The 13216-nt window shown below is 42.3% G+C and overlaps 1 protein-coding gene across 1 annotated transcript; it reads right to left on the bottom strand.

Annotated features, from left to right (window-relative positions):
* Nucleotides 1-677: 677 nt before the first annotated feature.
* On the bottom strand, nucleotides 678-7327 carry CNRIP1 (cannabinoid receptor interacting protein 1). Its single transcript, XM_069008446.1, has 3 exons — nucleotides 7082-7327; nucleotides 6263-6407; nucleotides 678-1694 (listed from the first exon to the last, which is right to left on the bottom strand). Exons 1-3 carry the CDS (start codon nucleotides 7258-7260, stop codon nucleotides 1530-1532), a joined length of 489 nt encoding a protein of 162 aa, XP_068864547.1. The 5' UTR covers nucleotides 7261-7327; the 3' UTR covers nucleotides 678-1529.
* Nucleotides 7328-13216: the final 5889 nt, after the last annotated feature.

Here is a 13216-nt window from a genome sequence, read left to right as displayed (position 1 = left end):
ACTTTGCACACTATATTACTGGAACTAACTGCATATTAATAAGCTCTACTGAGTGTTATCACATCTGCATTTTAGCACAATGGATCTGTGCTTCCTAGAAACAGTAGCTTTGGGTGAAGAACATAAGGTACTTTGGACGGCATTCTCAGAAAGCACTGGCTACATAACCTCTGCTGTCTGCTTCTCTAAAACCACTGCCTTTTTTAATACAGTGTTTTCAGCTCATTTAGATAGCCATAGTAGAGAAGAAATCATTTAAGTCCTTTATTACAAAGATCAAAAGTCATGTTTACCATTTACATACACAATTTACAAATTATTCACAAAGGGAATAAGAGAATGCAAGAACTGACAGTTTACTTCAACCCAAGCTGGGGATGGGACAAGTATAATTGTTTCCTTGCTTCTGTGTCTTTACTGAAATAAAAGATAAGTCTGTTTTGTGTTGCCTGTTTGTGTTAAACACTGATCTAGTGTTTATGTAGCACCTTTAGTTATAACTATGCAAATGTTTACATGCTTACCTTCATTTGAAAGAGTGAAGTGCATGTATAAACATGCACTGGGATCTGCACCCTTCACACTACTGAATGTTTGTTGGTCAGAAATCTTGTCAATTAATACAGTGGTCAGGCTTGAAAATGTTGATTTGTAGGATTTAACTGATTGCAGCAATGTGCCATTAAAAGAAAAATGGAGTTTAATATCAGAACTCTTACTCTAAGAAATAAATTAAGTATGACAGCTGTATCTCTCAAGGATACGATATGATCTTAAGATAGGTCTTAGCCATGTTGTTAGATGTCTTTGATAACACAACTGATTTATTGCTCTTCCTTCATCATGTTTTATACCATTTCCTAATGCTATTTTAAAGACTGGGAAACTTAACAACAAAGAATCCTATTTTGAGAGATCTGGTAAATTAGCAAACTTCACAGAATATCTTACAGAACTTAACAGAAAGGAGAATGAGTTCCCGAATCCCTTGGTATGAAAGCACAATACCAACAGTGCATTAGCTGCCATTTAGCTAAATCTACAAATAACCATATTTTTAATTTTTTGCTGTCCACTGGGAGGACGGTACAACAAAATACTTGAAGGAACACACTGATTTAGGAGCAAACACAAATGTAAATACAGAAATCACCAATGTGATGTTAATCCAAATTCTAAGCAATGAAGCCAAACACTTCACAAAAGTTGTTACATCTAGTCGGAATAATCCAAATACTTACAACAGTATTATGATGATATGACTTCCTACCCAACTATCAGCTATCCTTTACCATGAACCTTTCATTTTTCTCAGGGTGACAGATAAAGAATGTTGCAGATGCCATGGTAAACTTAAAATACAGTAATAGGCAAATATTTTAGTGGCACCACCTGTATATACAAGGTAGCTGTTGGAACCTTATGGACAAAGGATTGTTACAGTATGCCTTTGTTAAGGCTTCTTGCTGGTTTAAAAAGGTAGATTTTTCTTTAGGGAGATTGTCCAGCAGTATTGGTTTCCCATCTCTTCAGTGGAAGGTCTCTTTATTGATCCACATGAGACTGCGTGTTTCATTTGGTTTGCATTCGTACTCAATACTGCCAAAGCTGTTTCCCCATTGGCAATGATCCCGTTTGTGGTAGTTGTAGAATTTGACTTGCCAGACTGTCTCAAAAACACCAATGTCATTAAACTGTGAAGAAGAGGGAATACCAGTGTTAGTGAGCTGATTATTTTGTTGGTTTCTCTCTCATCCTGAGAAATAACACTTGTGAAACTGCAGAACGTAAAACACCTGGTATAAGGATTATTGTTCCTCAGATCAATAAATCAAAGATCTGTAAAACCTGCTCTAGCAATCATAAAGTCTTTTATGCGTAGCCATGCATAAAACGTGAAGGATCAGATTCTGCATGTACTGTCCTCCTGCACTCACATCTGGGGTAGGCGAGGGAGTAAAAATATTCAAGTTGCCATATGGATAAATGTTACTAACAACAAAAATCAAAGCCATAATCTTTCTTAAGATGACACAGCTTGTATATACTGCATATCATGTACCACTAATCTGCAGTGATATAGACCATCACTTTACCTTTATACCATACCTACAGGCTGCAGCTGGGACTGGGAAGAATCTTCTTTTGCTCAGTCTGAAACCTTTAATGTATCTGCATTTTGGAGTCTTGTGTTTGCAGTGAGATGTGCTGCTCTTGCACCACTTACTCCCTCTCTGGGATTCTATTCCACATCTTAAATGAGACTTAAGCAAGAGAAGTTCTTTGTGCACATCTGTAATTGCTAGTTGGACTGTGATAGTGCAGCTGAGTAAGAGGAGCTACTAAAGAGATAATCAGCATGTTTAGCAGATAAGCGTCTAATACAATGAAGTAGTGAGACATTGACTTTAAATTGTCTGTGCATTCAGCTTTGAAGTGAATGAGACTATGGCTATAGTAAGTTCTGTAAAATGAAGGGGTTTATTTTCTTTAACCCACTGCTAGACACCTGTAAAACATCAGAAAAACCTCAGTGAGGCTTTCAAGGATAAATTCTGATTTCAGTTTTAATGGTAATGGAAAATTTGAGTTCTTGTGCCTTGAGACATTGCAGAGAATCTGAAGTGTGGGTGTGAAGCCTGTACATATTGCCATTGGTCCCAGTAGTATGGCCTGTTGATTGTGTTATGTTGTTAGAAGATACTAGATAGTGAATTTAGTGCAACTGAACGGCACCATTCTTCAGTATTTTTTCCTTTTAAGTATTTCCATCACTCACTTTAATGACAGCTTCTTCACTTGACTGTTTTCCATTCCTATCATGTGCCTGGGAGCTGATCTTTGGTCATCTGCCTGCTATAATCACACCTGCAAAGTCAGTATGAAAGCCCTTTTACAGAGAAATTGTTCCTGATTTACAAGCAGAGTCTTCTGTATACAGATTTTTCAGGAGGACACATTTGTTGTTTTTTTTAAATTCAAGATGTGGTTTGTAACCTGCTGCTGTGTAACAGACATTAAACCTTCCCTCAGCCCACTGTGGTAAGTTAAATTTAGCCTTGTCAATAGCAGAAGTTGCTGTGTGCTTAAGTGGAGGGGTTTTATTCGACTCCAGTTACAAGTGTTACCTTAAAGGAATAACTGAAATATTTCTGCCACTTCCTTTGACTAAGAAAGAATCAGATGTACAGGCTATTTTATCTCTCTCAGCAACTAAAATCTTAAGTAAGGGCTTTTTTAAATCTATCATCTTTGATAGTAGTCCTCATACACTCATAATGCAAGATAGTAAAGGTTTAGCACATTGGATATTACTGTGCACAGTCCACAAAACTTGTCAGAGAGGAGCATCGGCCACCCTCAGTGTGGAAACTGAGGAAGAAACAGCATTTCTAATAACATTTGTAGAAGGTGATATGACACAAGAGCAGCATTTCATTTCATTAATGTATGAAGGATCTGAATTTCAAAAAGATAGATGAAGAAAGCAAATTTAATCTTCCTTCAATGACCCAGTTTGCTGCTACCCCGAGTAGTTTGACTGCTGCGGATTTCCAGTAGAAGGAAAAAGTTAATTGCAGAGCTTTTCTACTACCATGTGCCTCCTCAGCCCAGTACTTAGCACGTGCAGAAGCTCTATGGGCGTAATGAATATTCTGCATTCTTAGAGCTCTCCTGAATTCCCAAGGTTCCTGCAGCTGGATCCTGGCTACTCCACTGAGCTTGTATATGAGCATCCCCAGGGAGGAAGAATGGCCTTACTCTTGCAGGTCAGGCTTCAGGTTAACTGTATTTCCCTGTCTGCTCTTCTCTGTCATCTGCTGCTATAGGAGTAAATAGTTATTTAATCACTCCATCTAAATTTGCATGCTGAGGTGATTTGATAGCTATTTATTCCTGGGAATAGAGTTCTAGCTTCTTTATTCAATCATACATTAGTCTGATCAAGAATAAAATGAGGCCCAAAGACAGGCTTCTAACTTAGTTTAAACCATTATCCAGACAGTTCAGCAGTTTCTGGATAGTGGGCATGATTGACCAATCAGGTAACAGAAACAAATAATCAGATTCTGGAATTCAGAAACAGGATTGCTGTTTAACATGTATAAACTCTGGCTGTCATGGATCAGATGTCTAAGGCAGCAACATAAAGAATTATTTGTTTAAAGTTTCAAAGCAGATAGAAAAAAAGTTCTTATGGATCTTTATGGACCTTCAGTTAATCAGGCACTAGATTGGCAGTATCAAACTAGTTTTTGACTGCTGGACTGACCTCACAATTTCTAATGTGAATTCAGTTTTTATGCCTTAAATAGTGTCCTTACCACCACAGGATGCATCAGGATTCTGTCTGTTCTAGAAAAGGAAGTGGAGGCAGAAGTTCCTCATAGTTGAAGGAAATAGGAAAATTTAAAGCTGTTTGCAATAAGCTCAGTTTTGAAGATTCAGGAAGTAAGTGTTCAAAGCAGTTTTCAGACTGAGGTATCTGAGGCTTGTTCCCTAAATCTGTTACAGCTCTGCTTAGCTAAGCAGCTAAATGATGAGTCAAACATGTAAATCCATGTTGAGTTGCCTATGTTTACTACTTAAAAGTATCAATTGTGGGTATCTAAGTCTGTACTGATGAACCTATCTATCAAGATCAGTTCCTAAAAGGAATTGAGGACCTGCTTAATGCTTGAAAATCCTATTAGCTTCATGTTTAATATCCCAGGATCTGATCTGTAAAAGCAACTCTTTGGGCAAATACTGTGGCTACTCATTCTGATGCTGCAACAAACCATGTCAGAGCTTGTACCTGAAAATCAGACCCTCCTTACATTTCATTTGTGATTTGACTTGGTTTTCTCCAAAGGAAAAGTTAAACTTCTAGATTTTCAGAGTTCATGTCAGTGCTGCACTTAAGGGTAAAGGTGACCAGCAAAATAGGGATACCTTAGTCAAAGCAGATGGTTTTTTGGGAACGCTGTCCTTTCTCCTCCTGGTACAAGGTGAAATATAATTACAATGCTCAACAGTGGCATCCAGCAGCTGTGTTCAGCTCGTTGTGAAATAATACTGTGTTTGGTTTTCCTGGGTGTTAAAAGGAGGTGACTGTATATAAAAGTGATTAACGTAATACTCCACATTAGTCTTATTAACCTAAGATTATGAAATAGTAATGTGATGTGGGTCTCCAAAATTAAGTCAGGCACACTGTAATTATTAGAAACACCAAATGGAGATGTTACAGTTCTCATTCAGAAGGGGATTACTATGCTAAACTATGATCCCAGAAAAAAAAAAACTGAAGATCAATATGAAATCTTGTGTGCAGTAAGCAAATGTCATAGAATGCTGAAATCTGGTGGGCTTGTATAAGCTGGAACAGACTCTTATGAGAGCTTCAGATGAAGATGGTTTACTGCCCTGATTCCTTTTTTTTGGTACAGAGGACATGGAATAAACAGCAGGAATCCCTCAAAACTATTATCAGGAGAAGAAAAAAAACAAACTGCCAAAACAAAACAAATCTCCCCCTGCACACTGAGCATACCACACAAAGAGTGCTGTGGAAATCTGCCTGCTGCTCTTCCTCTCTTCTGTCAGCTCTGCGGCCTTGTGGGCTGGAGCTTTTGTCATCTCACTTTGGGGCCATGGAACCTCTCTTTAAGACAGGGGTGAGGAGCCACTTAAATAAGAACTTAGGTTTGTGGATGCAGATAATGGATGCATATGGGAAAAGAGAGAAGACAGCCTTGGGGGGTTGTTCTCATGCATGCTTTTAGTCTCTGGCAGGTCCTCAGGCATCCTGAAGGTGACAGATGGAAGGGAAGAGCAGTCACCCCTTGTGCTTGGGGCATGCTCTGCGCCAAAAAAAATGGTGCTGCCAGGCAAAAGAGGGGTCCCTGTATGCCAAGGGATTGGATTCCTAACCAAGAACCTCGGTGGGAGCTGCCTGATATATACAGTATGTCCTGCAGAAGAGGTGGGAGGTTCAGCTAACAATTCTTTCTGCTGCAGCACCCCAAAGGGTTTTGTACATGTCTAGAAAACCTCCTGCTTCTTCCTGGCCCATGCTGTTTTCTTGGGAGGGAAGGAAGCAGGACTTGTATTTTCCAGCTATGTTCTGGCCAGCGGCCTTACTGGCACAAAGCAAAGAGGAAGGCAGCAGTTGTGATCAGACTTTGCCCTGGAATATTTCACCACACTCTCTCTGGGAGTCAACCCCCTGCTGTCCTCCCTTGTCCTCTCATGATGCCAGGCTTGGAGAACCACGTACCTGCATGTTGACTTGGATGGGCTGTCTCTCCCCACTTTTGGTATGGGGCACCCCTTCTGTATCGTAGATCCCTGTGTAAGAGGCCACTTGTGCATCCCGTGATTTTTCTTCCAGTGGGACATTGACACCCCCGATGCCCATAGTCCTGCAAAAAGACAAGATCCAGCCTTTCAGCCCTGAATTCCCCTTTCCCTGGCAGTTTGGAGCCAGTATGTGGGTTTGCAGCCTGGCAGCCTCTGTGCTAAGGAAAAGCTTCAAGGATTTTAGCAGACCTGCATGTGCTGCTGACTCATTGGGGCTCCTGAAATATGTCAGGGCTCTGTAGTCACCCAGGGAAGGAGTAGCAAGGAGAGGCAGGAGAGGTCTGATTTCGAATGGCTGGGGAGAGGTTAGTCGAATCTCTTCTGCAGGGCTGCCCCTCCACCCAGAGCTGGTTCCCCATCTGGTCCCAGTCTCTGCCACGCCGCAGACAGGCTTGGGCATTGTGTAGGAGGGGCTTCTTCCTCCAGCGAAAACCGCGGGGAAGGAGGGAGAAAAGGAGCTGGGCTTCAAAAGCCTCCGGGAGAAGGTGGGGAGGGAGCGGAAAGGCAGCGAATCCCAAATGTGGCCTCCCTCTCGAGCCAGCCAGGCGGAGCACTGGGAACAGCTGGCCAGGGACCCAGAAACGAGGCCACCAAAGTAAAAGGGCAGGGAGGGAGAAATCACGGAAACCCCGCGCTGTCAGCCTGCCAGGAAAAAACATTAAACGTCTAAAAATAAAGCAGCGGGGAGGGAGGGGAGGGCCGGGGCAGCCGCCCTGAGGAGGACGGTCGCACTTACGTAGCCTGGACGGTGCCGGGTCGGAGGGACACCTCGATCTTGTACTTGGCCCCGGTCAGCAGCTTGATGGTGCGGTTCTGGCCGAAGCGCTGCCCGTCCACCTTGAAATACACGGCCCCGTCGTTGGGCTGGATTTTGAGGGAGACGCTGATTTTCACGAGGCCGGGGATGTCGCCCATCGCTTACGGCCGGGGGGGCTTACGGGCTCTGCGAGCGTCTCGCCCCCTCCGTGGAAAAGCGGCTGGCTGGGAGCGAGGGAGAGGAAGAGGAGGAGGGAGAAGGAAGAGGAGGGGCTGCCGGATCCCAGCCAGCCCAGCCCTTCCCAAAAGCAGCGGATGAGATACTTGATTATTTATTTTCCCTCCCACTAATCGCGGCGTAGCATCTGGGCGGTTGATGTCTTTCCCCCCTCTTCTTCCTCCCCCGCCATCCACTTCATCACCCCGCCCCATATCCCGGTTTGGGGGACATTTGCAGCTGCTCAAATTGCAGCCGGTTTCCAGGGAGTTAATCCGGCCCCGATTACTGCAGCCTTAATCCCGCGGTTCGTCCCGGAGGAAAGGAGAGAGGCCCGGCCCAGGCGCCGCCGTTCAGCACCATGGGCGCGGACAGCGGCGCGGGGAGGGTACGCCCCGCGGGCTCCTCCGCGGGATCCTGGCCGAGGGGAGCCCCCTTGATCGCCCCCCAGGCCCCCTTACACGGGAAACGCCTCCCGAGGGTTGATTGAGCCCTCTGAGGTAGGCTGAAACATCTGTGTGGCGGCACGGAGGAGCCAGAGCTGCCCGAGAAGGAGGGGAGGGCGGACAGCAAAGACGTGGTTTTCTGGCTCTTCTCTCTCCCTGTGCAGCAAAAGGCTTTGTTGAGTCACCATGCCTGGACTGAGGGTCACTTTCTTGCTCCCTGAGGTCAACAGTTAACATCAGTAGGCCAAGGTTTCTCTTGGGATTTTTTTAATCACTTCATTGCAATCCTCTTATTTGAATAGAAAAAACTCCACACACTGTAATTGCACTATAAGATCAGAATCTCACATCTTTAAGTCTAATACTACTCTTTACATATGGCTGGTGCTGTTTGTTCAAGAACAAAGATCTTTGAAACGGAACAATGTACCATAATTAACTCCCAGTGTCTCTCATTCCCATCTAACTGAGACTGCTTTAACCCAGGCAGGTTTGTGCATCTTTTCCATTCTTTTTTTATTTGTTCTTGTTTGCTGTTAAAACTGTAGCATCCTTCTGTCTGACACAAGCCTTGGGCCATGGATATATTTTTTGCTTGGACATTATGGCAGAGTTAATGGTTTTGTTAGGAGAATTTCATAGGTCCATGTCACACTGGGCCTAACCTGTTCTTTGTTTTTCTGAGGCTGGGATGTACATGTGGTGGTGTAATGTAAACTAAGCCAAATGGTAGCAGCATTGCCCAGCTGCATTTCCTTATGCATGCAAGCTATTCAGTGATTTAATTTTATTATAAACTTGAAGCAAAAGAACACATTTTGCTGAAAGCCTCTGAAAAAAAAAAAAAAACAAAAAACAAAAATCCTACTGGATATCCCTTGCTTAGGGTACCAGCTAAACATAGGCTTCATAATGTGTTCAGCCATTCAGGCTTCTACAATTATAAGGGCAGGATATGATCCCTGCCTCTCAGAACTGTGTATCTCTGCAAAAATACTAAACAAACAAAACAAAAACAAAACAAACAACACCCACCCCCAGTGCATTTCTCCTTGTCTCTTTTCTTCACTACAAGAGAAATCTTGTTTTGCATTACATTCTGCAGGAACTGGTGCACTTTGTGGCTTGTTGGAAGTTTTGCCTGCAGCAAATCCCCCTTCTGTAAGTTTAAATGTAATTTGGTATGAAATCACAGAGGCCTAGCCTGTGTGGAATCTGATAGTATCACTTAAAGTGGTGTGTGAAGAGTAATGGCCATTGCCAGGGATCAGTTTTACTTGCTTCATGGGCCAGACATATCATGTTGTAGTAAATTGTGTGTAGCTGAAGACATTGATTGCAATTAGCTTCCCAAGTACATGAGAGGTCAGATCTATAACGAGGGTTTTTTCCCATATTATTTCAGCCTGAATGATTATCTTTCTATGAACACAGCTCAGACTGGGACTTTATCCCTGACCAGTATTGGGCAAACATGAGGGAAAACTAAAAAAACATCATATTACGGATTGTGTATGCATAGTAACTGTTTTACCATATGCAAATGTAACATGGTAAGAGTAGAACATTTATGAAGAAGAAATTCTTAATTTAGGCAATGACTTTCTTTTGATTGATCTAGTAATTTCACTTGTGTTAATACATTTACTTATCTGATCCCACCAGATGCTCTTATCAGTATAGATTAAGGGAAAGGGTTGCCTTTGCTAAGTCTTTCTGGGAGGTTAGTTTTGTCGCTGCCCACCTTAATGTCCCTGAACAGCCTCATCTGGGGCTGCCCATGGGCCCAGTTTTAGCTCAATCCTGGTTTTCATGCCCTTCCTGAATTATGCTTAGGACTGCTGGTCTCCAGCTCTGCCACAGACATATCCAGCCATGGATGCCCTTGACCTCGATCTGCATATTGAATACCTGGCTTGATCTCAACCCATCCCAATGAAGGTGCCTGATGCTGTGGGATGGGCCCTGGATAGAGAAACCTAGGCCCTTCCAGCCCCCATGGGGATTTTCTATTGGTCCCAGACCTCAGGCTGCTACATTACCTGTTGTTAATCTCTTGATATTCTGTAGGGATCAAAATACCTGAAGGAAGAAAGAGTTGGTCTGCTTTTGCCAGGAGCACAGAGTAAACCTGATAACATTTACAAGATTCAAAGCTAAGTAAATCATCATAGACTTAGGACAAAGTCCTATTTCTTCTAAGCCACAGCAGCAATTTACTTCTGGGAACAAAAAGATAAAGTTGTGTTGATTCCCCCATTCTCTACACCTACATTTGAGGGGTGGGGCTACAATATTTAATGTCTGTGTAAACTGTAAAACTGTTTTTCTGGTTTTTTGTTTGTTTATTTGGGATGGGGGGGTTGTTTAGTTTTGTGTGTGTTTTGGTTTGGTTTTTTTCAGTCCCCCAAATCTACTTTTCATTCCGCTGAGGCTTCCCAGTCCGTTGTGTGGAGTCAGCAAGGTACATTAAGCTAATTCCTTTCCCTTGGGGTAGGAAGATTGGAGCACTCACCTGTGCCCTGGCAAATGCCTCAGTGCTTTTGAAGGGAGTGGTGAGTTAGTTGCAGCCAGCAGTTCTATCCCTCTTTTTCTTCCTAAGACTATGAAAGTCTCAAACATCCTACAAGATGTGTGAGCTATATACAAGCTACATCCTCCAAGACCTCTTTCTTATGTAAAGACCTTCCCTGCTGCATCAACATAACTTGCATGTATCACTGATGGGGAACTACTGTAGGGGAGAGGTGAGGGTGGATGTGTTCAATGAAAGCTAAGAGATAATATACAGATAAACCACAACCTATGCCTTATGCTGGTCTAAATTATCTAGAAAACATTCTGGAGAAATGTATTTGGTCTCTTGATGGCATGTACTCAATATGATCTCTCTAGGCATGATGATATGTCAACTGCATAAGCTTTAGAGTATTAACATTTATGCAGACCTTCTCACTAATGCACTAACCCTATGGCAAAGCTCAGCAATCATTAAATATGTAAAATGTACCTTGAGGCAGGACAAGATGGTTCATTTAAGATAGCCAAACCACAGCATTTAGTTTCTAAGGTGACATATAATACCTGTATTAGCCTTTTTATCTTGCCCCTCTTCAATTAAGTTCTTAACACAGTGCAAAATTTGGAAATGTTGTGGTTTGGGGGTTTCTTTTCAAGAAGGACATGCAAAGCCACAATCTCTCATACACTAAAAATAGCCATATGTGTTATTCTGTCTGGAGGGAACTGTGCTAAGGCTTGCACCTGCCAGCTCTCCGTTTAATACTTTGATTCTTTTGAGCCCTCTGCCTCTGTGCAGAAGTGGGAAATGTTTTTACTGAAATATTAGCTGGACAGCTAATCTTTATCTTGTTTGTACAAGCTTTATCTGGTTTGGAAATCACTTGTGTGTATAACTTTTCCCATACAATTATTTTGAACACGTAACATTTGTTATCATTTCCCCTGGAAAAGCAGCTTGATTTGCTGTAGTGATACATATTTATGGAGAGGTCATGTGTTTTGTTGCAGATGAGGTTGGCTTATGGCATTTACAGTGCAGCAAACATGTTAGAAACATCTCTGCAAGGGCTTGTGGAGCAGTGAAGCTGGTGTAGCTGAGAATCTTGCCTTCTTTGCAGCTGCTATGTGGTTCCAATTTTTGGTATAAACACTTCTTAGTCTCTCAGGTAGATCTCTTGCTCAGATAAATATGGTTGATCACTTTTTTTGTCAATGCTTGCAGGAACTCGTATTCTGAAGTGCCAAAAATAAAGCAGAATTTTCTGAAGAAATAAAGCAGCAAATTCTCCTGTACAAGAACAGTAAACTGAGCTAAGATAGCCAGCTCTGCTGCAGATTGTGATATTGTAACAAATTCTGCTCATCCAACATCATGCACCTTTATCTACTTGAGATAGAAATGGAGATGATAAAGTAAGTTATAGCAGATTTCCACATTGCAGGTTACTTTCTCTTTCTGACAAAGCTCTTCCTCCCCTTTGTGGAGAGGTAGCAGAAATACAGCTCTTCCTCTCTCTTATGCCTGGTGCTCCTCTTTAGGAATGGCTGGACAAAGACCTGCATCCACAGTCCACACTGTCCCTTGCACCTGCCACAGCCACTTTGTGTTCAAGGACCATTTTGCCTCACATGAATGATTCAGCTATATCAGCATGTTTCTGCCCGGGGGGAGATGAAGTGCTGATTTCCCCAGGATGGTGTGTGATAAATTAAACCAAACCTCAGCATTAAAGAAAAGGATTGTTTCAGACTTGCACAGTGGAAGGGCAAAAGGACCAGCTGAGCTTTGAAGATGAAATAGGAACAATATACAGAAGTGTTATAAAAGTGGTTGCCTTCAGCTAACGTTGGATGGAAGTTATTTTGTCTTTTGACGCTGAGTAGCATAAGTAGTAGCGGTAAATTCTGGAGCCTCTGGCTAGGTGCCACTGTGTTTAGATTTACATTTCATCCCTCCAAAGGCTTTTCATGCAGGTAAGCGAGAAAATAAGCTTTTGTGAAATTGTGGAGTCAGCATCCTTTTCTGTTTTCATTAAGCCACTTTTTAGTATAGGCATATATAGATATTCTATTGAAGAGGACCTATCCCATGTCATCTCATATCATCAATTTATCAGGAGGATGGCTCTGTCCTCCTGATTCAGCACAAAGACTGAATCAGCAGGAGCAGGTGAGCAGGAAAACCTGTAGAAAGGATGCCCGCAGGGAGGAAAATACTGGCAGATTCTTTTGTCTTTGCTCCCCATAAGGCCTTCCATCTGGGGATGGGGCTTCCTTTCCTCAGAGCTGAAGTGGGGGAAGTGGAGACAGAAGGAAGAGATAACTGTGATCCTGTTCTCGGTCTTTTAATCATTGCTCCAAGTTCTGAAGTATTATGTCCTCAAGGCAGATAATAAAGGCATAATTTGGCTTCCTGCCACACAGTGAAAGATATTTGAGTTGCTGTTGTCTGTGACCTGTGTTTTTGATTTATCTAATTGGAGAAAAAAAGAAGTATCTTTTCCTGAAGATGGAACCACTGAAATGAAAGGGAAGAGAAGGAAACAATTCACCTTCTTAAAGCAAAAAGAATTAGTGACCAAAAAAGACATTATACAGGAGGATTCTACAAGCTCCTCAGTCCATCAAACATCCTTTTAAGACTTATGGGTGATGAAGGGAACCTTCACAGAAATATAACACAGAAATCCAATTAGATCATCTCTGCTCTGGGAATCCAGAGCATCTTCAGTTCATTCCAAGTCCTGGACCTTGTAGGCAAATTTTCTACTATAAAAGTTACATAAGGTTTTTGATCACTTTTTAGTGGTAAATTTTTACTTTTAGCTCCAAGGACACACAGTTTTATTAGCTCTGTGTGAGTTTCTGTCTCTAATAATTTTAAATCTGTTCGTTGAATTCAGTATGCTGCAGAGCCAGAGAATATATG

This window comes from Aphelocoma coerulescens, chromosome 3 (genome assembly GCF_041296385.1).
Source record: "Aphelocoma coerulescens isolate FSJ_1873_10779 chromosome 3, UR_Acoe_1.0, whole genome shotgun sequence".
NCBI classification, from domain to species: domain Eukaryota; kingdom Metazoa; phylum Chordata; class Aves; order Passeriformes; family Corvidae; genus Aphelocoma; species Aphelocoma coerulescens.
This window is presented reverse-complemented; position numbering and strand designations above follow the sequence as displayed.

Bases quoted from the DNA above. Each gene is read 5' to 3' on its own strand.
- CNRIP1 (XM_069008446.1), bottom strand. From the start codon at position 7,260: ATGGGCGACATCCCCGGCCTCGTGAAAATCAGCGTCTCCCTCAAAATC. The intron at 6,408-7,081 runs GTAAGTGCGACC...GTCTTTTTGCAG, and splicing joins CCCGGCACCGTCCAGGCTAC to GACTATGGGCATCGGGGGTG. The intron at 1,695-6,262 runs GTACGTGGTTCT...TCTTCTTCACAG, and splicing joins CCATCCAAGTCAACATGCAG to TTTAATGACATTGGTGTTTT.